General features: G+C 39.8%; 1 protein-coding gene across 3 annotated transcripts in view; it reads right to left on the reverse strand.

Annotated features, from left to right (window-relative positions):
- LHFPL3 (LHFPL tetraspan subfamily member 3) overlaps window positions 1-27,710 on the reverse strand; it is a 541,863-nt gene that overhangs the window by 157,819 nt on the left and 356,334 nt on the right. For 2 of the 3 annotated variants that reach the window (XM_049893125.1, XM_049893124.1), the window contains exon 2: window positions 21,654-21,890. In XM_049893125.1, the coding sequence (XP_049749082.1) occupies window positions 21,654-21,890 (237 nt within the window). Of the gene's footprint in view, window positions 1-21,434; window positions 21,891-27,710 lie in introns of those variants that run through there. The other variant, XM_049893122.1, reaches the window with a different exon arrangement.

Here is a 27,710-nt window from a genome sequence, read left to right on the forward strand (position 1 = left end):
GCGCTTGGGCTCTGGAGCCAGGTCTGACTTTCTGCCCAGCTTTGCCAATACTACCTATGTGACCTTGGCAAGTGCTTGGTGTCCCTGATCCTTGATCTTCTCCTCCACATACTAAAGGCTTTACTCCTTGTCATGGACTAAATTGCGTCCTCAAAAACATGTGTGTCAATTTAGCTAGGCCATGATTCCCAGTATTGTGTGATTGTCTACCATTTTGTCTTATGATACGATTTTCCTATGTGTTGTAAATCCCACCTCTATGATGTTAATGAACTGAGATTAGCGGCAGTTATGTTAATGAGGCAGGACTCAATCTAGAAGATTAGGTTGTGTTTAAGCCAATCTCACAAAAATGAGAAGTGATCAAAGATACATGGGGACCACGTACCACCGAGAAATAAGAGCCAGGAGAATAGCGTGTGGTTTGGACCAAGGGTCCCTGCACTGAGAAGCTCCTCAACCAGGGAAGATTGATGACAAGGATCTTTCCCAGTGCCAACAGAGAGATAAAGCCTCCCTTCGGAACTGGCACCCCGAATTTTGACTTCTAGCCTCCTAGACTGTAAGAAAATAAATTTATCTTTGTTAATGCTATCTGCTTGTGGTATTTCTGTTACAGCAGCATCAGATGACTAAGCAGTCCTCACAGATCTGCTGGGGTAAGACAATGTAAGTCCCTCTCATGCACAGTAGGCACTCAGAAAATGTCAGTGCTTTTCCTCTTTCCTTCCCTGAACCTGGGCTCCAGCTGGGAAATCCAGGCATCAAGGCTCAATGATATTTGTGGAAAATGAACAGCATTTTCACACACTCATGGACATTAAGCTGCTCAATGAAAGTCAGGCATTTTCAGTGGGCTGGCTGGATGCTGTCTAGGCCTGTGCTGTCCAGTACAGTGCCCACTGGCCACATGTGCTATCGAGCACTTGAAATGTGGCCAATCCACATGGAGACGTGTTGCATGTATAAAATACACCTGATTTTAAAGACTCAATAAGAAAAAAAAAAAATCTAATTTAAATTTTTGTTGGTTGCTAGGATATTTTGGATATTGGGTTAAATAAAATACGTATTATTAAAAGTAATTTCACTTTGAAAAAATGAGGCTACAAGGAAATGTAAAAGTACACCTGTGGCTCATATGATATTTCTATTGGGTAGCACTGGTCTAGGCACTCCTGGGTCACTGCACTGTCCTAATGCTAACAAAGGGGAACAAAGGAAAAGGTTTCTGGAAAAAATTGCTTATTAGCACCTTTGCTACAAAAATTTATGATCTCTGTGAAATTGTTCCTCATTATCATCTTCACATTATTTTGTAGCTGCAAAGATTTCCACACTCATTTCATCAGTTATTCTCACAATATACCCTGTGAGGCTGGTCACTGCTAAATTATGAGACTCATTAAAATCTTCATCGTTCAAAGGCCAGTGGGTGCCTCCACAAACATACACCCTTACACGGTGGAGAAATTAGACTATACCCAGTGGCTAAAAAGGAATAAAAGGAAAAAGGAATAAAAACATCTCTGAAAAGAAAGACAAACCAGTCTGCAGCAAATGTAAATACTGAGCTAACTCTGAGTAACTCGGTCTTGTTAGCAATGTCCACTCCTAAATGAAGTTCATTGAGTGATTCCCTCCATCCTGTTGCATCACCCTCCCTGCTCTGCCTCCCCACAATGTTTTCTGAAAGCTGAATCTACAGACTTGATTAACCCCTCAGACATTTTTAAAAAAGTCGGTTTTTAGAAAATGAGAGTTCTTTAAGCATCAGCCCACTCTTTCTTCTCTTGCTTAACAAAAGGCAGTGAAAGGCAGTTTCCTCAGATGCCTATTTGTTCTTGGCTCAATTTAAAAATCAGCTCATGAAATAATCTGTCTGTCAAGTGTATCACAGAGAGAAACATTTATAAAATTATCGGAGTTGAGATGTTTCAAATGACTGACAGACAATTTCTTATGTGCACCTCTTAAATTATTCAAGACAACACAAACCTGCTCTAACCTTTGAAAAGACTTTGGGATTAAGGGAATTTGGTGCTCTATGTTTTAAATATTTAGTCTTATTTTAAGAACCCAACTCTTACAGGAAACTCTGAGAGCATTCTACTAACAACAGAAAGCAGTTTCTAGGTGTTAGTATCAAGGATGACTGTGTGCATCAATCTTATGGCTTGTTTGAGCGATGTTTCCCTTGAAAAGTGACCAGTAGCATGAGGAATGGGCCAGGTGGTAAAGACAGATGACACTTTATGACTGGAACATTGTAAGTGTAATATCTTATTCTCTTGTTTCATGGTGTGTGTGTGTGTGTGTGTGTGTGTATGCAGTGTCTTACAGAAAGTTACCAGAGTTAAGTTCAAATACATATTGGGTACCTGCTTGATGCCAGGCACTGTGCCAGCCCCTGTGGGTGCAGGACTGAAAGAGACGTGGTTCTAGTTCCGCCTTGCACTAAAATAGAAATAAACGACAATCCCTTCCATGTACTAATGATTATTATTTTACTACTTTTAAAGTATAGGGCTCGTTGCTTTCTTTTTATCTTGCTTGCAGGGTACCATTATAGGAACCAGGTTCTTGGTATGACAACATCATTTTTTAAAAATATAAAAGGCATATTTAATTTTAGTAGCATAGAAGGTATATTTTACACACAGTCATAAAAAAATCTTCAGAATCTGTACTTGGTATAGAAACCAAGAATGCTTTTTTTTAAATAAATGAACACTTCATTGAAAGGTAAAACTGTTGTGCTTATGATATGAGTACACCTTCCAGATTGTTTAAGCAGGTCTTCCTCTACCCTGGACCAAAGGGTTTATGTTCTTAAAAGAGACTTGTGGATACTCATCCATTTCATTAAAACTATCTGAATGTCAGAGGACACAAAAAATGGGTCCAAGCAAGTCTCTTTCACACACCCCCCTCAATACTCACATTATCGCTGAAGCCTCCAAATGACTAATGTAGTATTAGCTTTAATAAGCCAGTTGGTAGCTAAGGATAGATAAGTATTGCTATGGGGGTGGGGGCGAAGGGGCAGATCTATCCCTAGGGAAATACCTGTTGTTGTTGTTGGGTGCTGTTGAGTTGATTCAATTGGGTGACCCCATCTGACAGAGTACAACTGCCCCACAGGGCTTTCTAGGCTATAATTTTAGAGAAGCAGATCGCTAGGTCTTTCTCCTGTCGAGAAAATGTGTGGGTTCGAACCACCAACCTTTATGTTAGCAGTCAAGCGCTGAAGCACTGAGTAGACAACTGGATAAACAGCGCTGTTTTGGGAGATTAAAAGAAAAAAAAGAAAACCTTTCTTGAATCCAGAGCAAATGTGGAGAAGTCAACTAAGGACTGAGATGAGGTTGCAAATTTTTTAGAAGTTTGTTCCTAACCTTAAATCCAACCATGCCTTGCCCTAAACCTTTCATAGTCTTACTATCATAGCCCAATGTCAACAGTTTTCCGTGTTACCTCCTTGCTGAGGGGGGGACCAGTTCTGAGTGCATCATGAGAGACAGCCAGAGAGAAACGGGTTTTTGAGTAATGGGGTGACAGTCTCCCAGGATTTATTTAAACTTTTAATAAAATTTTTATTACTTATGTTTGACACATGGGTTTTATCGGCTTTATTTATAGTGAGGGAAATAAAGATGTGTTCTGACCAAAACACAGGGACTTCCTATCCTAGTGGTACTAAATTTTTATCACCTTGTGAAAGAACTCAAGTGATTGGACTCTCCTACATGCAGAGATTCCTTCCCTTATTTTTTCTGCCTGGGCAGAGTCCCTTCCCTCCATCACTTCAGAAGGACAGGTCTCACAGACATTTTTAAGGCTCTGATTTATTCTTTATCTACCTAGCAATGCACGCACTTGAAAGTGCATGGAATGAATGCTTAAAAAGCAAACAAACAGACAACCCAAACCCATTGCCTTTGGGTCAATTTTAACTCACAGTGACTCTATAGGACAGAGTTGAACTGCCCCATAGGGTTTCCTAGGATGTAATCTTTACAGAAGCAGACTGCCACATCTTTCTCCCACAGAACTGCTTGTAGGTTCAAACCGCTGATCTTTTAGTTAGTAGCTGAGTGCTTAACCACTGTACGACCAGGGCACCAATAAATGTTTAGCTGGGTGTAAACTGGGTGAACTGGAAATGAAGGTCCCAGATACCAGACAGTTGTATTTTCCCTACCTGGGCAGTCAGAGAATGTCTGGTTCATTTTGAATTTGTATGTTGGCCTCTGATGAGAAACTGTCAGGCCAGCAGATGGAGTTTACTCATGTGCCTTCTTTAGGCTTGTTCCTTCTCTGGGGTAAGGGGCAGTTATTTTAGGCTTTATTTTGTTAATTTATTTTTTTCCTTTTTTTAGGTGAAAATTTAAAGAGCAAATTAGTTTCTCATTCAACAGTTAATACACAAATTGTTTTGTGACACTGGTTGCCAACCCAGTAATGTGTCAACTTTCTCCCCTTTTCCACACCAGTTTCCCTGTTTCCATCTGTCCAGTTTTCCCATCCCTTCCTGCCTTCTCGTCTTTGCTTTTGGGCTGACGTGCCCATTAGTCCCAGATACATGACTGAACTATGAAGCATGTCCCTTATGTGTGTTATCGTTGGCCCTATACACCTGACTAATCTTTGGCTGAAGGGGAACCTCAGGAGTGACTCAGCACTGAGCTAAAAGGGTGCCCAGGAGCCATACTTTCGGGGTTTAGGCTTTATTTTGGAGAAGCTGCCCCCTCATGAGGCGTCTGAGTCAGGGCCTTCCTTACAGCAAGTGCCACAGGAACTACCTGGCTGTTCCTGCCTGGGCCTCTCTTCAGTGACTTGCCTGTCTCAGGGCTCTTTCAGACATATGTGGAGTGGCTGACACTAACACCACAGCTGCTCTTCTGCCAGCTTGAATTCTGCCCGCCAGATCTCTTGACAACGTCGTCACTCTCGCTCTCATGGGCTTTGACAGCACATCTGTTCATATGACTTGTGGACAGTCCTGTATGGTAGTTGCCTCCTGATTATTCCAGGCACACCATCAGAGGTGACATAGTTAAGTTACGGTAGGAGGATGATATCTGCAGGCCAAACTGACTGTTCTCCCCGCCAGATAAAGGTCCAGATTATGTGTGCAGTAAAGGAGGCAGAAAAAGTCAGTGAGATGCATAAATACAGCATTTGCTGAGGATCAGCTGGCTGACCATCCATAAACAGAGTCCAGGGGCGATAATGTTGACAGCGACAGTGACTTTTCTCCAAAGCAGTTTCTGGAGTTTAGGTTTTATCTTGTTGTTGTTGTTAATCACTGTCAGGGTGGCTCTAACTCATGGCGACCCCATATACAACAGAATGAAACATTGTCCAGTCTTGAGTTGTCCTCAAAATCACCAGCATGTTTGAGTTCGTCATTATGGCTACCGTGCAAATTCATCTCACCGAGGGTCTCCCGTGTCCTTGTTGGCCCTCTACTTCACCAAACATGATATCTTCCTCTAGCAACTGACCCCTCTTGATAACGTTCCCAAAGCAAGTGAGTTGGACAGTATTCTGCTGTGACTGACAATGTTTTCATTGGCTAACTAGGTTGCTCTTATCTGCTTTAAGCGATAAGACAAAATCCCCCACCTCTTGCATTGTTTTTGCCCGTACTCCAAAATACATCGGTAGTATTTTTCTTTTCTTCAGACTTGTGTTCTCTTTTGCTTTATTTAATACTAATAGACTCACTGATGTTTTTCCACAAGCTGATTTTGTAAAGGCTTCCAGCAGATAAACCTTATATGTCAAATTGTCCTTGGGAAGCAGTCTCTGCTTATTATATCATCATCTTTCACTAGCGCAGGAATAAGTCAGCTGTCAGGGAAGAGCATTTGCTCATTTTACAGATGTGGCACCAACAAAATGCCCTTCATGAAGCCATGGATGTCAGAGTAGGATTGCATCTTAAAACTATAACCTAGTACCTATAACACTAAATGTACTTCCCCAAGAGAGGGCAAACCCTGTCCCACTCATATTTGAACCCCCAGGGCCTATACATGGCATGTGTTAAACATGCAAGAAATGTTTGAAGAGTTGAATTGAATGCCATTGTTTTATCCATTGCTTGTGGCACAGTAAGTGCTTAGTACATTTTAGTGGCTGTTATTAATATGAAATAAAGCCTAAAGAGGTGCAGTGATTTTTCCCAAAGTGGCAGCTCTGCAGTATATTGTTCTAACATACCATGCTTTGATTCTTTAAAAATATATAACTATGCCAGGTAATGTGCTGGCAAATTTATATCCTTTTCAATCAATGAAGTAAGGGACAGACTGCTTCACGTACAGAAGAAATATTAAGTATGAATTTTAATTAAATATTTACAGTTTTTTTCTATTAAATTTCTTCAGTAAGAATAACAATAACAAGTGTTAAATTTATTGATCACTTTCATATCCCAGGAACTGTATTAAACACTAGAGATAACACATAAATTAGGTATCGTCCTTGTTCTCAAGAAACTCAGGGGAAAAAGAAATTTGCAGGGATTTTGGGGGTTGTATTTTGCGACAAATTACCAGAGACTACAAATATTTCTGCAAACAACCTCAGCATTTATTTATCTCAGTGGTATTTTGTGTGGCACTGGGGCTTTCTTTTTTTTCATTGTACTTTAGGTGAAGGTTCATAGAGCAAACTAGCTTCTCATTAAACAGTTAATACCCATATTGTTTTGTAACCTCAGTTGCCCACCCCATGACATGTTAACATTCTCCCCTACTTGACCTCAGGTTCCCCATTACCAACTTTCCTGTCGCCTCCTGCCTTCTGGTACTTGCCCCTGGGCTGCTGTGCCCATTTAGTCTTCTTTTGTTTTATGGGCCTGTCTAATCTTTGGCTGAAGGGTGAACCTGAGGAGTGACTTCATTACTGAGCTAAAGGGGTGCCCAGGGGACATATTCCTAGTATTTCTCCAGGCTCTGTCAGACCAATAAATCTGGTCTTTTTTTTTTTTTTTAGTTAGAATTTTGTTCTACTTTTTTCTCCAGCTCTGTCCAGGACCCTGTATTGTGAGCCCTGTCAGAGCATTCAGTGGTGGCAGCTGGGTACCATCTAGTTGTGCTGAATTCAGTCTGGTGGAGGCTATGGTAGTTGTGGCCCATTAGTCCTTTCGACTAATCTTTCCCTTATGTCTTTGATTTTCTTCCTTCTCCCTTGCTCCAGATGGGGCAATACCAGTGGAGTATATTAGATGGCCGTTTACAAGCTTTTAAGACCCCAGACACTACTCACAACAAAGTAGAACTTCGGACATTTTCTTTATAAACTATGTTATGCCAATTGAGCTAGATGTTCCCCAAGACCATGGCCCCCACAGTCTGAAACTGGGTTGTTATGGATTGAATTGTGTCCCCCCAAAATATGTGTCAACTTGGCTAGGCCATGATTTCTAATATTGTGTGATTGTCCACAATTTTGTCATCTGATGTGATTTTCCTTTGTGTTGTAAATCCTGCCTGTATGATGTTAATGAGGCAGGATTAGATGCAGTTACGTTAATGAGGCAGGATACAACCTACAAGATTAAGTTCTGTCTTAAGTCAGTCTCTTTTGAGATATAACAGACAGAAGCAAGCAGAGAGACAGGGGGACATCACTACCACCAAGCAAGAGAGCCAGGAGCACGCATCCTTTGGACCTGCAGTCCCTGAGCTGAAAAGCTCCTAGCCCAGGGGAAGATTGATGACAAGGACCTTCCTCCAGAGACACAGAAAAAGAAAGCCTTCCCCTGGAGCCGACGCCCTGAATTTGGACTTCTAACCTTACTAGACTGTGAGGGAATAAACTTCTGTTTGCCGAAGCCATCCACTTGTGGTATTTCTGTTACAGCAGCACTAGATGACTAAGACACCTGCCCTGCTAGATGTTAAGAACAACTGTGATTTTCCTGTGTGAGGGGCAAGTGAAGTGACAGGTTACATTTCCATTGTGTTCTCTGACAGCACGGTAGAATCATCAAACATACAGCAATAATCTAAGCATCTGCTCTGTCAAAGAAGTTACATGTGTACATTAAAAAAAGAATCAGACTAGGGAAGCTGAGGCCCAAGGAAATTCAACTAGAATTAAAGTCAAGAACACTAGAGTTTTGCTTAGTACATGTCTGTTCTCTTTACAGGGCACATGGAAAAGAATCAGACATCCTAGGAGGATAAAAGAAAAGCTAGATCAAAACAGAAAGAAAAATAAAATACTTTTGGTACATTTGATGGGGGAAGAAAAAACTTTAAGGGGTATAATTGTGGTCTGAAAGTTTAAGAATATAGTCATTAAATGATTGCACAGATGAAAAGACTAGAAATAATAGATTTGTCCTGAAATAAAAGCAGTTTAATGAGTGAGTCTGTATTACATGTTAAAAACAGCAGAATTAGAAAGAGACAATTGATCACTAATTAACCTTTATATACCTACCAAAGCTATCCAGACTGCATAGATCTGAAATTAGATACAGTCTTACAAAAGAAAAAGAATTGGCCACAGATCAGATTAGAAATAAAAAAAACATGATTCATAAACCTGGGGCTGTGTCTCATGCAGGTCAGTGGTAACTGTGTTCAGCTCACATGATGATACTGTGAAAAAGGGAAAAGGGACGGGGAGGAGTAAAGCTGGTAAATTTTTTTTTTTAATTTTTATCGTGCTTTAAGTGAAAGTTTACAAGTCAGTCTCATACAAAAATTTATACACACGTTGCTATATACTCCTAATTGCTCTCCCCCTAGTGAGACAGCACACTCCTTCTTTCCACCGTCTATTTCGTGTCCATTCAGCCAGCTTCTGACCCCCTCTGCCTTCTCATCTTCCCTCCAGACATAAGCTGCCCACATACTCTCATGTGTCTACTTGATCCAAGAAGCTCACTCCTCACCAGTATCATTTATTATCTTATAGTCCAGTCCAATCCCTGTCGGAATGAAACAGGCTGCTCAGCTATATTGAAAACCCCAATCAACACCCCTTCCCCCCGTCTTTGTCTTGCTAACCACAAGCTTGTTTTAAGCAGGAAGTTGCAGCAGGTAGTGGCTCCGTCCACTGACTAGCCCTAGTTACACCTTGAAGCATGCACAGATTGAAATCACATCTTTCAACTGACCCCCCCCACCACCAAATATAGGCACCGGAGGGCTAAAGGCAGAAAATTCTGGGTACGAAACCCAACCCCCTGATGCCCTTGGAAACAAAAAGCTCCCCAGCCCCCTTAGTCAGCGAGCATGTGGCCTTAAGGTCACTAGACCCCACGTGCTCCTTGTATGCACAGACAATAAACTTGCCACTTTCTGTTTCTGTTGCAGTCAGTGACTGTCTTATTTCAATCGGCTAATAAGACAGAACAAGAACCCGAGTGATGTTCGGTTACAGGAAGAGCTGGTTTTGGGAATGGTTCCTATCTTGGGCTAACAGAAGGTCTGGGGACCATGACCTCTAGGGTCCTTCCAGTGTCAGTCAGACCATTAAGTCTGGTCTTTTTACGAGAATTTGAGGTCTGCATCCCACTGCTCTCCTGCTCCCTCAGGGTTCTCTGTTGTGTTCCCTGTCAGGGCAGTCATGGGTTGTAGCCAGGCACTATCTAATTCTTCTGGTCTCAGGCTGATGTAGACTCTGGTTTATGTGGCTCTTTCTGTCTCTTGGGCTCATAATTACCTTGTGTCTTTGGTGTTCTTCATTCTCCTTTGATCCAGGTGGGTTGAGACCAATTGATGCATCTTAGATGGCCGCTTGCTAGCGTTTAAGACCCCAGACGCCACTCTCCAAAGTGGGATGCAGAATGTTTTCTAATAGGTTTTATTATGCCAATTGACCTAGATATCCCCTGAAACCATGGTCCCCAAACCTCTGCTCCTGCTATGCTAGGCTTCAAAGCATTCAGTTCATTTAGGAAATGTCTTTGTAAAGCTGGTAAGTTTAAACCTAAATGCAAGGCTTCATTTAAAGCTATGATGGGAAGTTTATTGAAAATCTATTGCTAAGGCTACATCTTGGACATCATGACATTGTTATGTAAGGTTGCTTTCTTTGTTTCTTCCCTCTTCCTTCCTTTCTTCCAGCTGGCCTGATATTTACCCAGGCATCCTTGACTCTGCAGTTTTTATCTCAGGGACTGCAGATCTTGGAATTCATAGATCTTCACAGCATGAGAGTGGGAGCTCAGCTCTGACATGCCTATCTTGGGTTTGCCAGTCCCTGCGGCTACGTGAATTGAGAGAAACCTCTATCCTGATACACGGACTTGGGACATTTCAGCCTCTACAATTGCATGAGCCTTTTCCTTGATATAAATCTCTCTCTCTATATATTTACACACTTTACTGGTTTTCCTTCTCTAGAGAACCCAGACTAAGGCAACTAGGAAGTGAGCATAGATAGAACGGGCACTTCGGTTAGAGAGTGGAGAGTTGAAGAAGAATTGGGAAAAGAGACTCAGAAGGAAAAATCTGCAAGAGGTAGAAGGAAAACTAGGCAGGTGTCAGATATTGGAAGCCAAATGAAGAGAGTTTCAAGATGGAACCAGTGGTCAACTGTAAAAAGGCTGCTGATAGGTCAATATAAGAACTGAAAATTGACCATGAGATTAGGAAGTTAAGGGTGACCTTGAAAAGACATTGTCTATGGAGTGATGGGAGTGAAACCTGAATGGAGTGGATTCATTAGAGAGTGAGAGGAAAGGAACTGGACACAGAAGTACATAAGACAACTCTATGAGGACCTTTAATGTCTGCTCCAACTTTCAGATTAATTTGAGCCCTTCTGAAAACTGCCAAGATATATGCATTTTTTAGAGGCATATTCTGAGATGCATTAATGATCATGAGGGCTTTTTTCAACACAAATTCCATTGGGAAACAGACAATTCACTACCCCTTTATTTAAAAAAAAAAAATTTTTTTTTTTATTAAAGTTTTAATCTGAAGCACTTGAAGATAATTTTCTTCTTGGCTTCCTAATAGTACCTCACTATGGTTTTTATTAAATTACACAGTGAAGCAAGAGTATGAGTTTTAAAGGTCATTCCCCATTGTCAATGGATTAAATGGATTAAACAACATTGTCCAAAATCTATCACATGAAAATAAGACGAAACTGTTTACTTGTACAGAACTGACTAGTCAAGTTGAAATCAACAGAAGCAGCATCTGATAAGCATTGATTACATCATGTCGTGTAACAGAAAGAGCTTGACATTTGGAGTAAAAAGGTTTATGTTTGAGTCTTGGATCCATTACTTCCTAGCTGTGAAAACTTAGCCAAAATATTTAACTTTCCTGAGCCTTAATTTTTGATGTGTAAAGCCAGGATGATGCTTATAACTATCTCTTAGGGTTATTTCAAAGATTAAATAAAATATTACATAGGGAAATGCTTAGTAATAAGCAAAGCCCATCTTCACAAAAGCACATCGTATTTGGTAAAGTATAGGGGCAGACAAAGCTAGGTAAACCCTCAATGAGACAAATTGACACAATGGTCACAAGAATGCACTCAGACATACCAAAAATCATGAAGATGGCACAGGACTGGGCAACAAATGTTCTGTTATACATAAGGTCACCGTGAGTTGGAGCTGACTTAAGGCAACCAACAACAAAAAATATAAGCATTATTGATTATAAATTATTTCCACACTCATACTTTTGTTAGACTCTCCCAACCCTATGCAGGAGGCAGGTATTATTCCCATTTTAAAGAAGGTGAAGCTGAGGCTCTGAGACGTTAAGGAACTTGCCCAAAGTCACTTAACCAATTAAGTGCTGAAACTGAGACCAGAAACAAAGTTTTCTGTCTCTAATCTGGTCTGGGGCTTTATCCACTATCATGGTGTCCACATGGATATACAAAACATTATATGGGAAACTGGTGAGGTAAGCAGATTTGTCTGTTGTAGGCCAGTCTCTAAATCTGACTCAGTTCTTCCTTGCTGATGTGGATGAATGGGCTGTGACACCAGAGTTCAGTAAGCAGGAGTATGGCTGAGTGCGAAAACACCCTAGGCATCCAAGACTGCCTTCCTCTTTGACTGTATCTTTCCCTTCTCTTAGTAACTCCAGTGTTGTTAACAATCTCCTGAAACAATTTTTAGTGTGTTTACTGCTCTGAGGACAGGAGCTCCTACCATTCTCAGATCCTCTTTTTTAAAATTCTTTAATTTTTTTTTTTTTGGTGAAAGTTAACACCGAAGATATACCATTTCAACAACGTCTACATGTACAATTCCGTGACACTGATTACATTCTTTAAGTCATCCTACCATTCTTGCTATTATTTTCCAAATTATTCCACCACTATTATCTTAAACTCACTGTCCCCTAAGCTTCCCATTCAACCTTTTTCAGTTGTGGTCGTCGATTTGATCTTACATAGACAATTCTTTAAAAGAGCACAATGCTCAAAGCAGATGTACTTTACTAAGTTAAGTTATTTTTTGGTTCAAAGAAGACTTCAGGAGATTGTATTGGGTTAAGGTTTAAAGTTTAAAGATTATCTCAGGGCAGTAGTTTTGGGGGTTTATCCAGCCTCAATGGCTCCAGAAAGTCTGGATTCTATGGAGGATTTGAAATTCTGTTCCACACCAACCCTCCCCCCGCTTTTGATCAGGATTTTTCTATAGAATCTTTAATCAGATCTACTTTTTACAGGATGCCTCTAAAGGTGTTCATAGACATGGAATATTATAACTAAAAGAAAACTCATATAAGCCTGCATTTTAGGGATGAGAAAGCTTAATTCTGGAACTATTAAGATATTAGTCCAAGGCTCAGCAACTAGTGTCCGGGACAGCACTAGCACAGGGCAGCTAGAATCCCACTGAATACAGTGCTCTTTCCACTATTCCATGCTGCCACTCACAATGTGGCTATGACATGGCATAAGATCTAAAACCAAAATCATGAAGGGTTTCCCAATTAGTTATTTAAGTCAAATGAATTTATCCCAACTCCTCTTATAATAGTATCAGAAAGAGCTTAAACCACTTAAATAAATGGTAGCTGGATGATGGATCATCGTGTGTTCTCATTTGCAGTTTAAGTGCTAGAAGACAAAGTGACTTTAAAACTGCTTATGAGAGGACCCAATTATCTGATAAGTGATTCCAAAGACCATATACACAAATGCAGAGACAGACCTCTTGATGAGTGGTGTCTGACAAGGAAAGAGATATTTGTGGCGTAGAAGCTCTGGAAAATGTAATTATTTATCCTTTCACAATTAATGAAAAAAATTGAAAATGAAGCTTTCATTTCAAATCCTTTTTATCTGGATGAAACTTTAATTTTACATAATTAAAGTGACTTCACAGTTCAGTGTGTTAAAATATGCAGTTAGGCAGCATATCAAGGCTAAATGCATACTGTTGTTGGCTCATTTAGAAATCATGGTGCTGAACTCCCAGACAAGAAGGAACACCTGCCCGTCTGCTATTATCCTCAGAGCCAGAGGCAGCACACTGCCTGCAGGGCTGGCTCAGGCAGTTGAGTTTTCTTGCATGAGTCAACTGCAGTATACAGTTCATAGGAGATCTGAAGAGTTTTCACATCTCTCTGTTTTGCAGTGGGGCTTTATTTATTTATTTGGCATAAAAAGTATTCTGGCACTTTGATGGCCTTTCGTGGATAAATAAATTGATTTCTTATAGAAGCTTCCACTAAGACAAGACTTGCCTCTTCAAAGTTGTTTCCTTCTGTTTGCTGACAGTATGTTAAAACACCTTTCTTTCAATTCAGCTATTTCACAATTTATGGTAAATTCCGGCCCAGACCTTTGACATATTATCTTTTCACTCCTGAAACAGGAGAGGCTTACAAAGTGTTTTGGAGGCTTTGAAGGGGGAAACTGAAATGGGATTGGGGTGGATTCACTAGGAATTTACCTTAAGAGGCAATGGTCTGTAGAGATGGAGACTTCTGCCTGTGTACCTCTCTCTTGTTTTCCTCTTGAATAGTGCCTTTGTAAGGAGCCCTCGTGGAGAAATGGTTAAGTGCTTAGCTGCTAACCGAAAGGCTGGTGGAACCCAACAGCCACTCAGTGGGAGGAAAGACCTGGCACTCTGCTTCCATAAAGGTTACAACCTAGGAACCTTATGGGGGAGTTCTACTCTGTCCTATAGTGTTGCTATGGATCAGAATCGGCTCCATAGCACCTGACAACAACAGTGCCTTTGTGATGGTTAATTTATGACTCAACATCCTATATAGAGGAGCACTGGTGGCATAGTGGTTAAGTGAAATGGCTGCTAACCAAAAGGCTGGCAGTTCAAATCCACCAGTCATTTCTTGGAAACCCTGTGGGGCAGTTCTACTCTGTTCTCTAGGGTCGCTATGGGTCCGAATTGACTTGATGGCAACGGGTTTGTTTTTTTTCAGGTTTTATCCTATATGGAAGGAGCCCTGGTGGTACAGTGGTCAAGAACTTGGGTGTTAACCAAAAGATTGGCAGTTGGAACTCATCAGCCACTCCGTGGGAGAAAGATGTGCCCCTCTGGGGCAGTTCTACTCTATCCTATAGGGTCACTATGAGTTGAAATGGGTTATATTCCTATATGCTCTTTCATTTTAAAACTCTTGTGAGTGGAGTATAGTTCCACAATTAGAGCCAAAATCCCTTCCCTTTCCTGATATATCCTACAATTCATTTAACAGTGAATCTTGTTTTATCCATTGAGCTAGTTGTTGGAACTCACGGATCTAAGCAATATCCTTGCTGCGATATGTGGAAAATTTAGACCCATCTGGTGAATTTTCCAGATAAATGGGTCAGTGTGTTACAAGATTGATTACAATAGTCATGCAAAAAAAGATATGATCATGACATGAGGCTGCTCAGGATAAACCTTTTCGAATTGGGAGCATATGCTACATTTGTAGGCTTATTCTCTCTATAACATCACTGCTACTTAATCTAGAACATAAATTGTTATGGTGACAGATGGGCCATTAAAGCAGAATAAGATTATAAAGAATATTACAATGTGTATAGTAATACAATCTATATTAAAATTTGTCCACTTTTTACTCTTTTGAGCCAAAGCTTGAGATATGGCATTGCTTCTTCCATAACACCAGGAGGCATTATGGGGTTAATAAACTTAAATTTGGTGAGTTATATTTGCTTACCACCACCCATCTGTCAGTTTGCCATACTGTGATGGCTTGTGTGTTGCCATAATGCTAGAAGCTATACCACTGGCACTTTAAATAACAGCAGGGCACCCATGGTGGACAGGTTTCAGTGGAGTTTCCAGACTAGGACAGACTACAAAGAAATGCCTGGTGATCTACTTCTGAAAATTGGCCAGTGAAAACTCCATGGAGCACAACAGAATATAGTGCTGGAAGATGAGCCCCCTAGGTTGGAAGGCACTCACATATACAGTGGCTACAGTGATGGACTTAAGCATACCAACAATCATGAAGATACTGCAGGATCAGACAAAATTTCATTCTGTTGTACACGGGGTCGCTATGACTCCAGCTAGCTTGAAGGCAACTAACAATAACCGATCTGCCTGGCTGTCTCATTGAATTGCCCTGAGACCCAAATGAGGCCTTGGCTACCAAGGGACATCTTGGTATAGGCATTCTTTATTTTATTGCACATTGCAGATGTTGCTGTTTTTACAAATCAAAGGTTTGTGGCAACCCTGTGTCAACCAAGTCTATCGGTGCCATTTTTCCAACAGCATGTGCTCACTTTGTGTCTCTGTATCACATTTTGGTAATTCTCACAATATTTCAAACTTTTTCATTATTATTATATCTGTTATGGTGATCTGTGATCAGTGATCTTTGAAGTTACTATTGTAATTGTTTTGGAGCACCATGAATTGTGCCCAAAAGAGACAGCGAACTTAATTGATAAATGTTGCATGTTCTGACTGCTCCACCAACTGGCCATTCTGCTCTCTCTTTCCCTCTCCTCAGACCTTCCTATTCCCTGAGACGTGACAATATTGAAATTAGGCCAACTAGTAACCCTACAATGGCCTCTAAGTGTTCAAGTGAAAGGAAGAGTTATACGTCTCTCCCTTTAAATCAAAAGCTAGAAATGATCAAGCTCAGTGAAGAGGACATGTTGAAATAGAGACAGGCTGAAAGCTAGACCTCTTACGCCAAACAGCCAAGTTGTGAATGCAAAGGAAAAGTTCTGGAAGTAAATTAGAAGTGCTACTCCAGTGAAGGAAACCCTGGTGGCGTAGTGGTTAAGTGCTACAGCTGCTAACCCAAGAGTCAGCAGTTCAAATCCACCAGGCACTCCTTGGAAACTCTATGGGGCAGTTCTACTCTGTCCTATAGGGTCGCTATGAGTTGGAATCGACTCGAGAGCACTGAGTTTGGTTTTAGTTTTACTCCAGTGAACATACAAATGATAAGAAGGTGAAACAACCTTATCACTGATATGGAGGAAGGTTTAGTGGTCTGGATAGAAGATCAAACCAGCCACAATATCCCCTTAAACCAAAGCCTAATCCAGAGCAAGGGCCTAACTCTCTACAATTCTATGAAGGCTGAGAGAGGTGAGGAAGCTACAGAAGAAAAGTTTGAGGCTAGTAGAGGTAGGTTCATGAGGTTTAAGGGAAGAAGCTGTCTCTGTAACAAAAACGTGCAAGCTGATGCAGCAGTGCTGATATAGAAGCTGCAGCAAGTTATTCAGAAGATCTAGTGAAGGTAATTGATGAAGGTGGCTATACTAAACAACAGACTTTCAATGTAGATGAAACAGTCTTATATTGGAAGAAGATGTCATCTAGGACTTTCATAGCTAGAGAGAAGTCAATGCCTGGCTTCAAAGCTTCCAAGGACAGGCTGACTCTCTTGTTAGAGGCTAATACAGCTGGTGACTTTAAGTTGAAGCCAGTGCTCATTTACCATTCTGAAAATCTCAGGGTCCTTAAGAATTATGCTAAATCTACTCTGCCTGTGCTCTGTAAATGGAACAACAAAGCCTGGATGACAGCACATCTGTGTACAACACGGTTTACTGAATATTTTAAGCCCACTGTTGAGAGCTACTGCTCAGAAAAAAAGATTCCTTTCAAAATATTGACAAAATATTAACTGCTCATTGACAATGCACCTGATCACCCAGAGCTCTGATAGAGATGTACAAGGAGATTAATATTGTTTTCATGCCTGCTAACACATTCTTTCTGCAGCCCATGGACCTAGGAGTAATTTCAACTTTCACATCTTATTATTTAAGAAATACATTTTGTAAGGCTATAGCTGCCATAGATAGTGATTCCTTGACGGATCTGGGTAAAGTATATTGAAAACCTTCTGGAAAGGATTCAACAATACCATTAAGAACTTTTGTGAGTCATGGGAGGAGGTAAAAATATCAACATTAACAGGAGTTTGGAAGTTGATTCTGACCCTCATTGATGGCTTTGAGGGGTTCAAGACTTCAGTGGAGGAAGTAACTGAATATGTGGTAGAAACAGCAAGAGACCTAGAATTAAAAGTGGAGCCTGAAGATGTGACTGAATTGCTGCAATCTCATGATAAAACGTTAACAGATGAGGAGTTGCTTTTTATGGATGAATAAAGAATGTGGTTTCTTGAGATGGAATCTATTCCTGGTGAAGATGCTGTGAACATTATTGAAATGACAACAAAGGATTTAGAATATTTAATAAACTTAGTTGATAAAGCAGCAGCAAAGTTTTTGAGGATTGACTCTAATTCTGAAAGAAGGTCTACTGCGGGTAAAATGCTATCAACAGCATCACACGCTACCGAGAAATCTTTTGTGAAAGAGTCAATCAATGCAGCAAACCTCATTGTTATCTTATCCTAAGAAATTGCCACAGCCATCCCAACATTCAGCAACCACCAGGTTCATCGTCAGCAGCCACCAACACCGAGGCAAGGCCCTGAAGGCTCAGATGATGTTTAGTATTTTTTAGCAACAAGGCATTTTCTAATTAAGGCATTGTACATTGTTTTTTAGACATAATGCTATTACACAGTTAGTATACTACAGTATAGTGTAAACATAAGTTTTATATGCCCTGGGAAACCAAAAAATTCCTGTGACTCGCTTTAGTGTGATATTTGCTTTATTGCCGTGGTCTGGAACCAAACCTACAATATCTCCAAGGTATGCCTATGCTTTTATCAGGAGAAAAAATTAATAGTGAAAAAGAATGTTTTAATAAGTGAAAAGTTATATAAATTCATCCAGGCAAATTGTGAAAGTACCCATTCATATATGATCAATTAATTTCATAATATAAAGTATTCTTATCTTGTTATTAAAGCAGGTCTCAGGATCTATAGAAATAACATGGATGTGATTTAGTTTGGTTATTACATGTACTTGAAAGCCACTAAACTACTGTTTAGTGAAAATCTACTCATACACAGTGAGTATTCACTGATCAGTCTTCCCTCAAAGAATGTAACTTTGGAAGTTTCGATGGTAAAATGTTTAAATGATATGAAACAACCAAGGCTACTTTGTACAACAACTGTATATCTAGTACCATTTCTTGGAAACATAAAGCTTTGATTAGATTTTACACGAGGCTTAGACATCCTGGTATGATTTTATAGACCTATGGCATGAGTGTCTGAAATACCTGAATAGTAGACCCTGTTGACACTTCTTCAGAGTCACAGATTAAGAAATTTCAATTGTGAAATAAAAACGCGGTAGGATTGAAATGCTTCATCAACATGACCTGATGCTCTGCTACTTCGTTGGATCTGTCTGATTTGATGCTGATGAACTACCTCTCATTTTTGTTTTTCAGAACAAGATAGAAGAAACTATGGTGACACATTCAAGTGGAAAAGATGATGAACACAGAAAAATCATATACCGATTGTCTCTAAACCTTATATTGGGCTCTTTTTACCTTCTGTTTTGTCAAGCCTTTTTTTTTTTTTTTTTCCATATGTCACTGAGTGGAGAATGATGCTTTCTTTAATGAAGAACTTGACAGAAAGGATCAGACACCAACATTTAACTGAATCAACCAGGAGAAAAGAACCATTTTGAAAACTGGTGAGCTTTCTTCTATAATCTTGGCTGTTCCTTTTTGAAGCGTGAATTTAGGAGAATTGTTGTCACTTACATATGGGTACGTGTTAGAATTTTCAATTGCCCAAGTAAAAATCTTCCTGATTTTGTTATTTTTTTTTCTTTTCCTGAATTTTCTTCTTATTTGCGGCCAAATGATGCTTGGAAAGTCAAGGTTCTCAATGTAACTCTGTATAGTGAATAAATAGCACCTGGTCTGTTATTAGGGTGGTCATTGGAATCAAGCCAATTAGGCATTCAATTGACTAATTGGTGGTCATGGAGCAAAGGAATTGGTGGTCATGGAGCAAAGGAGTACTTTCTTTAATTAGGAAAAGGCAACTTCTGATATCAAGCTATCCTTACCATTAAATTTGAAGTGCAGTTAACTGGGCAGAGAGACCTGTGTACGTTCAACAAGCTACAAAGACAACAGACCAGGGCATCAAAGTAATTAGTGCAAATTAATAAGCACTTTAAATCTGTAACATGCTTTATAAATTAAGTTGTAATTATTATCTTCATATCATTCTTATTATCTAGAAAGGGCACTCCAGAAAGGAGGTGGTTTTGTTTTTGAGGAATTTTCTGCACAATTCCCTCTGGAAAAAGTTCTTTTGGCGTTTAGGGTATTTTTTTTTTTTTTTTTAATAATTTTTATTGTGCTTTAAGTGAAAGTTTACAAATCAAGTCAGTCTGTCACATATAAGCTTATATACACCTTACTACATACTCCCATTTACTCTCCCCGCAATGAGTCAGCCCGTTCCCTCCCTCCAGTCTCTCCCTTCGTGACGATTTTGCCAGCTTCTAACCCTCTCTACCCTCCCATCTCCCCTCCAGACAGGAGATGCCAACACAGTCTCAAGTGTCCACCTGATACAAGTAGCTCACTCTTCATCAGCATCTCTCTCCCACCCATTGTCCAGTCCCTTCCATGTCTGATGAGTTGTCTTTGGGAATGGTTCCTGTCCTGGGCCAACAGAAGGTTTGGGGACCATGACTGCTGGGATTCTTCTAGTCTCAGTCAGACCATTAAGTCTGGTCTTTTTATGAGAATTTGGGGTCTGCATCCCACTGTTCTCCTGCTCCCTCAGGAGTTCTCTGTTGTGCTCCCTGTCAGGGCAGTCATTGGTTGTGGCTGGGTACCATCTAGTTCTTCTGGTCTCAGGATGATGTAAGTCTCTGGTTCATGTGGCCCTTTCTGTCTCTTGGGCTCATAGTTATCGTGTGACCTTGGCATTCTTCATTCTCCTTTGATCCAGGTGGGTTGAGACCAACTGATGCATCTTAGATGGCCGCTTGTTAGCATTTAAGACCCCAGACGCCACAGTTCAAAGTGGGATGCAGAATGTTTTCATAATAGAATTATTTTGCCAATTGACTTAGAAGCCCCTTTAAGCCATAGTTGTTCAGGGTATTTTTGATAGGACCAAGTAAACTTAAATCTTCCCTGCCTATAAATCAGGAAGATAATGGGCTCATGCATGGCTGTTGCTTTCCTGGACTTCTCAATTTTACCTCTTTATACTTCATAGTTTCTAAGCATAACAGTGATGTTCTAAATAAAAAGCTTGCTATGCCATCATTACATGAGATATTCATGTAGACACTAACATATGCTTATGTGTGAGGCCTGCTGAAGCAGTAATGAGTTTTTGAAATTAGCAACTACTTGAAACAATAAGTTAAATTTCAGAATTCAAGGATGGATTTAGTTCCCAATTAGGAATAAAAGCTGGAAGAAGGAGCCACTTAGTTGAAATTGCCGATGTAAGTCTGAAGTATTAAAGTTAACCTAAAGATAAAACAGTTAAATGAATTTAAAATAGAGATATTAAAATTGTATCCCAAGACATTGGTTTAGAAATCTGCAGAGAAAATTAAGAAGTTCATCTGGGATAACAACTTCTTACCTTATTGCCTCACTCGGATAATTAAGTCCTATTTTCTCTCCCAGTTTCTTTGTGTTTCGGAAGGCAATTTCTTCTTGAAAAGAAATCTCAGGACTTTTGATTACCCAGATAACACATTTAAAACTCAGCCAAGTAGGTAACTAGAGAAATCTCTAATGGGGGCTATTTGGGGCCAGTATCACTACTTCTCTGAAAGAATAAGTCTAAATTCAAATAAAATGATTGTGAGCAGTTTAAGAATGACATTTATAGATGATTCTATGAGATTTCCCAGGTGTTTATTTCAACCTGGAAAATAGCTGAATACATGAAAAGGAAGCACTCTCTGTTCAACCAAATAGATAAAAAATGTATTACAGCCATTAACTTTTTTTTTTTTTTTTTTTTTTGGTATGTGCTATTTTGCCATTAACTCTTGATAGCAAACTGAAATCATAAAGCGAAGAAAGAAGAAACTGGAAACATGAAATGAAACAATCATAATGGACTCAGGAAGCCTCAGAAAGATAATTGTAAAAATACTGTATTTTAAATGTGTAAACTTCTTGAGTTAAGGGAAGCAAATCTGAACCACAGGGTAAGTACTAGCACTTGATGGGAAAGAACAGAGAGTGTCATTAAGCTTTGGGCTTGAGGCATCCAGGTAAGAGTTCCCCAAAGCAATCTTACCTTTGTTTTCTGCCTTCAGTTCCTCTGCCATCAAGCTGTCTTGTCGGTTACCAAGCACGAATGCCAGGAATGAGAGGATCAGGGCATCCAAGATTCCAATAATTGCCAGGATGTACGCCCAGCGGACTGAACAAGCCCCAAGAGTGTACTTGTCTGTCTTTTCTCCACACATTCGTTTTACTTCATCTGAATCCCAGCCATCAGGGAAAATCATACAGCCAAGCACAAGGCAGGCAGCTTAGAGATAACAGAAAAAAAAAAAAAGAGAGTTAATATAAATTTTATTTTAGCAGATATTATTGTTCACGGAATCATTGTTTGGAATTCCTGATTTAAAGCGCAGCAGTTCTCACCACTGTCCTACTCTGGGTGCTTGGTTTTGTTTTTCTGGTTAATTTAAAAGCTGCCCAGCACTCTGCAGAGAAAACTCTGGAAATTCCATTGCAAATAGGCTTTAAGGAACCATAACGTTGCAGAACGACAATCCATCACTGGCTTTGAAAAGCTCTGACAGCAGCCAGATGAGGGATTAGGGTAACGTGGAAAATATCAGAGTGTATTTTGACTTTGAATCACAGTAAAAAGTAATTTTACATTGTGGCTACACACACACATACACACAAAAAATTTATTTAAACTATACTTACCCTTCTTACATGCAATGCACTGATCTATTTTCTATTCTATATTCCATTTTGTTTTTTTAAAGGGCTGAAAAACATTGTTACACAGTTTGGTACCACAGAGCTTATATGAAAATTAAGGAATTCAAGGAATATCCACATTCTGTTTCCCAAATATCACTGTTAGAAGAGTATGAATACTTTTCGTACGAATGTTACTCTGAAGATTAAAGAAAATAAGTGGCTATTCTTACCACATTCATTATATTCAAATTAATTATTTAGGGGTAACTGATCCTATTTTTAGGCCATATAAAGGCTTCTGAACAGTGGGTTCATTCATTCATTCAACAACTATTTATTGAGCAACTGCTATGGAGTGCCAGGCAGTGTTGTTGGTGCAAGGGGTACAGAGATTAAGAAAACAGACACAGTTAATGCAATGTGGTGTTTATGTTTTATCAGGAAAAAAGCCCAAAGAGGGGAAAAAAAGAGTAAGAATTCAAATAAAATAGTTGTATAAGTTGTAATAAGAACTATGAAGGAAAGAAACAGAGGGCTCAGAGTAAAAGGCCGGATGTTCTGTATATGAAGCAGTCAGGTAAGTCCTTGGGGGTGGCATTTAACTGAGGCCAAAAATAGACAAGGAAACTATCCATGTGAAAATTGCTAGGGAGGTTGTTCCAGGGAACAGCGTGTGCAAAGGTCCTGAGGCTTGAGAGAGGCTTGGCATGTTTGAAGAGCTAAAAGGAGACCAGTGGCTGGGATGGAGAAAGTGATGCATGTTGAGGTTTTGAGGCAGGTAGGGCTATGAATCATGGGAGATTGTTTCCAGGGCATGCAATTTAGGAAGAATATGATGCCACAACCAAATAGGAGTTAGGTGACTATCAGGGCCAAACAATTCCTGAAGCAGGCAAGAGGTACTGTCATCTAATTCTTGCCTGTTACTTCCTGAGCAAGTCTGAAGCAGGTGCCTGCTTTCCTGTTTTGTAATAGATACTTGGCTCTGCAGGGTAGGTCTGGAGGAGGCAGAGACCAAGGGTGGGGGGGAGGTGGGGGGGTGGGGTAGGATGGGTGACAAGTAAGAAGACTGCCTGGGAGAACTCTGCTGTAGGGTTCTCTGTTATTTTACAGAATGATAGTTAGAAACTTTGGATCATACTTGATTCCTCTCTTTTCTTTGCCCCATATCTCAAATGTTGCCATGCTTCTCTCAGCTACCTATGCAATATTTCTGTTGTCATCCCTACTTTCAGCCTTCATTATCTTACAAAAGGAACCCCAACTTCCCTCTGCCCTCAGTTGGCCCTCACTCTAATCCAGATTACATGTTATTGCTTAGATCATAGTGCTCAAAACCTTTTCCTGGCTCTCCATTGGCTATCGAAGAACCCCTAGATATCTTAGTCAGGAGTTCAAAGCTCTGTGATCTACCCAGTTACCTTCTTACCCTCTTCCCCTTGACACTCCTCACTGCACTTGGACTGAGCAATACACGACTCCCTGTTCATGCATCAAAGTCTTAGATTCTCTGTTTTCTTTTTTGCCTGGAGTGTTTGCCCCTCTTAAATATCATCTAACATCTAAATCAAATGTAACAGCTTCCACAAAGCAAGCCATCTCAAATATTCCTTGACCTAGAATTCTGCCCTTACCTGAACTCTCGTAGCTGTTGTCTATTTTAGGATCCTTGTTGCTGTCTACAGGCAATCACCAGGTTATCAACGAGATCAGTTCCTAAGAGTGTCTTTAAGTTGGATTCGTCGGTAAGTCGGTAGAGGTGCGTACAGTTCTTATCTGGCCTTACCTGTACGTGAGTGCAAGAAAAGCCTCGAAGCCTCTTCAATAGTTTAAAAGCTGCATGTGCAGCAAGTGAAGGTGATTGTGATGAAGAATTTGTTGAGATTAGGGGTTGGTTCAGTTGTTTCAAAGTGAGGGTGAATTTATGTAACCTTTAAGGGAAAGTCAGGGTTTGTAACCTGGAAACTGCCTGTAGTTATTTATTTAGAAGTATTATCTCAATTAACAGACTATAAGCTGTCTGAAGAGTCTTTGGCCAGCCATCATACTCATAGCACGTAATACCGTGCCTTGTACATGGTAGGAGCCCTGGTGGACCAGTGGTTAAGCGTTTAGCTGCTAACCAAAAGATGGGCAGTTCATATCCACCAACTGCTCCTTGGAAACCCTATGGGGCAGTTCTGCTTTGTCCTATAGGGTCACTATGAGTTGGAATTGACTCAAAGGCAATGGGTTTGGTTTTGATTTTGTATATGGTCCCCAAAAACCAAACCCAGTGCCGTCGAGTCGATTCCGACTCATAGCGATCCTATAGGACAGGTTAGGTCTGCCCCATAGAGTTTCCAAGGAGTGCCTGGAGGATTCGAACTGCCAACCCTTTGGTTCGCAGCTGTAGCACTTAACCACTACGCCACTGGGGTTTCCTTGTACATGGTAGGCACTCAAATATTTAAAAATGGGAAAATGAATGAACAAATTCATTATGATATCTAGACAAGCATCTCTAAAGTATAGCTCATGGAGATCAATATCACAGTTACCCAAGGTCATGAGCCTAATTAAAGATGGACTCATATTTAGATGTCATTTAACAGAGACAATTTTGTTGTGACTAGAGAACAGGTAAAAAATATTCGGAAAAATAATTAGAGAAAAAGCAAAGTTGTTATTTAAAAATATTTTCAAATTTCCATTCCTTCTGAATCTTCCAGCACCCAGTACCCAACATGCTCGCTAAGGTACGACTAGCAATAACGATCTGAGCTTTTTGAAAACATGTATCTTCCATGAGCAAAAATTCATTTTATCTGGGAGGACAAAGATCTTTGTATCCAAGCCATGTTCAGAAGATCGCCTCTAAGGATGCTTACTTTTACTTGCAATATGCAAGAAATATTCTAATTTTTTTTTTTTACATATTAAAGAATTTTTATCTATGAGAAAACTTTCTTACAAAAAAGAAGTAAAATAAATTCTTTTACAAATAGGAATCACTTAAAGAATGATAACAAATTACAGTCTCAGCTAAATTTAGCAGAAATCACCAAGTAACACAGGCTCAGGCAGGTTATTGGCCATTATAGGACAACTTCACTAGAGCAGGATCTTTGTGCGGTAGTGTCATCTACCAAGACATCTTTTCTCAAACTCTTTTTGTCTTGAGGATAGATGGACTGTCTTAAAAGTTTACATTTCTGGGAACTCTCAGAAATTGGGGTAAAAAGAGCAGATGTAGAATTAACACTCCGAAACTAAAACCACAGGAATATGAATTATAACCCATTGTTCTCTATCCTTAAAGTGTCACTACCTTTTTAATCAAATTTTAAGTGAAGAATCTGGGAGGACAGATGAGATAATATACAACTCTTGGCTTTATAACTTCACTTTATGCCATGAGTATTTTGCTGAATGTTACAAAAACGGAAGTTTTGAAACACAATTCCTATTTTCAATAGTCTGAGGGAGTTGGCTGTTTAGAGAAATATGTGCTTGACTGCTAGCTGAAAGGTTGGAAGTTCTAAGTCCAGCCAGAGGTCCCTGGAAGAAAGGCTTGATGATCTCCTTCTCCAAAACAAGCCACTGAAAACTGTGGAGCACAATTCTACTCTGACAGACATGGGGTGTCTATGAGTTGGGATCAACTTGATGGTAACTGGTTTTAATAAGAACAGAGTTCTGGGCTTCTGTGGAAAAATGTTTAGGCCCCCTAACAAGGGTACTTCAGTCCCCTTCAGATCACAGGACCCCGTAATCTGTATCAGATTCTCCACCCTCTTCTTGTTGGCCTTCTCTTAAAGTGAAAGGTCTGATGCCTTCTAATGTACCCGTTTTAAGAAACTGAGTGGTTATACAGCAGGATTAAAAAAAATGAAACTTATTTGCATTTAAAAACTTTAAACTTTGTAAAGGAAAGCTGTGATTAAAATCTCGTTTTTAAAAATCAAATAAATGCTATCCTTTTGAAGGTTGTCCTTCTAGAAGGCCATTGCCTAACAAAATTTTTATTTTCTGACAATATATTATTAAAAAAATACACATTTTCTTCTCCTATCCAAACTTCTCCTACTTGGCTATTTTGTTTTTGAAAGGCAGGCCTCTGAAAGTTATAGTGTATTTAACTGAAAATTAATTTAAGTCATTAAAATAGTTTAGGCTCTGTTGGTTTCTTTGGAAAGGCATGATGATTCTATTCTGCATTGATGCTCCAGCGCCATAATAAATTCTGTTTTCCAGCATTCTATTAACCATAACCTTATGAACCTGGACTATTTGTGGGCGGGGGGGGGGGGGGGGCACTGAAAACTAACAGCTGTTCCTAATCCTGCCTAAGAAGTACTTGCAACATTCAGACAGGGCTTTGAACCGGTTTGTTCTGCTGAGAATTTGCATTTCTAACAAGTTCCCAGGTGATGCTAATGCTGCTGGCTTGGGACCAATTCTGAACCACCAGTAGAGTAATGGTTCTCAAAATTTATTGTACATAAGAATCACCTGGGAATCTTGTTAAACTGTAGATTCTTATTCAGTATATTTGGGGGTGGAAATGCAAATTCTCAGCAGGAATTGGTTTGAAGCCCTGCATTCTAGGCAAATGTCTCAGTCAAAGAAAGATTAAATAATATTCCTCTTGGTTTTACAGCTAATGGTTTCTAATTCTTTACAAAGTAATCACCCTTTAAGATATAGGATCATCACCTACAATAAACATTTGATTAATTTGAACATGCCATTTCTTGACCAGGAGGGATAGTAGAGAATTAGTTCCAAATGGGCTATTATCCAAAAATGAGTTTCTTATTAGAATGTCACCTAGAATATGACCAGCTTCCTTGTAGCTATATATTCCTTCATTTAAGCAGCAAGTTTTCTGGAAGTATACAAGAGAATATTCTTGAATGCTAACTAGAAATGAGAGCTCACAAGCTGGAAGTGAGCAGGGAAGAATGATGAAAAGAAACCCATGTCCTTGTTGTATGTCGCATGACATAGTCTCATCTAGAATATTTAACACAGGTGTCCTTGTGAGGGCACGACTGTAGGTTTCAATTTCAAACATGTTCCAAACAGTAAAGAAGCGAAAGCTTCTTTTCACATTCTGAAAGGAACCTCTGTGTGGAGGCTATTGATATTCACAGTGGGTTCTTCTGAAATAGTACATAAACGGCTAGTGGTTCCCCAGAGCCACTAATTGCTCTGGCATTTTTCTTGCCAAAAAGCTGAATGTAACCTCTGTGAAGGAAACATCCTCAGAAAAATCTACAAACATTTGTAATTGGGTCTTTTTCCAAAGGTAAATGAATCAAACTACCAAACCTACTGCTGTTGAGTTGATTCCGACTTATACTGACTATAGGACAGAGCAGAACTGACCCATAGGGTTTCCAAGGCTGTAAATCTTTACAGAAAC

This window comes from Elephas maximus, chromosome 8, assembly GCF_024166365.1.
Source record: "Elephas maximus indicus isolate mEleMax1 chromosome 8, mEleMax1 primary haplotype, whole genome shotgun sequence".
NCBI lineage: Eukaryota > Metazoa > Chordata > Mammalia > Proboscidea > Elephantidae > Elephas > Elephas maximus.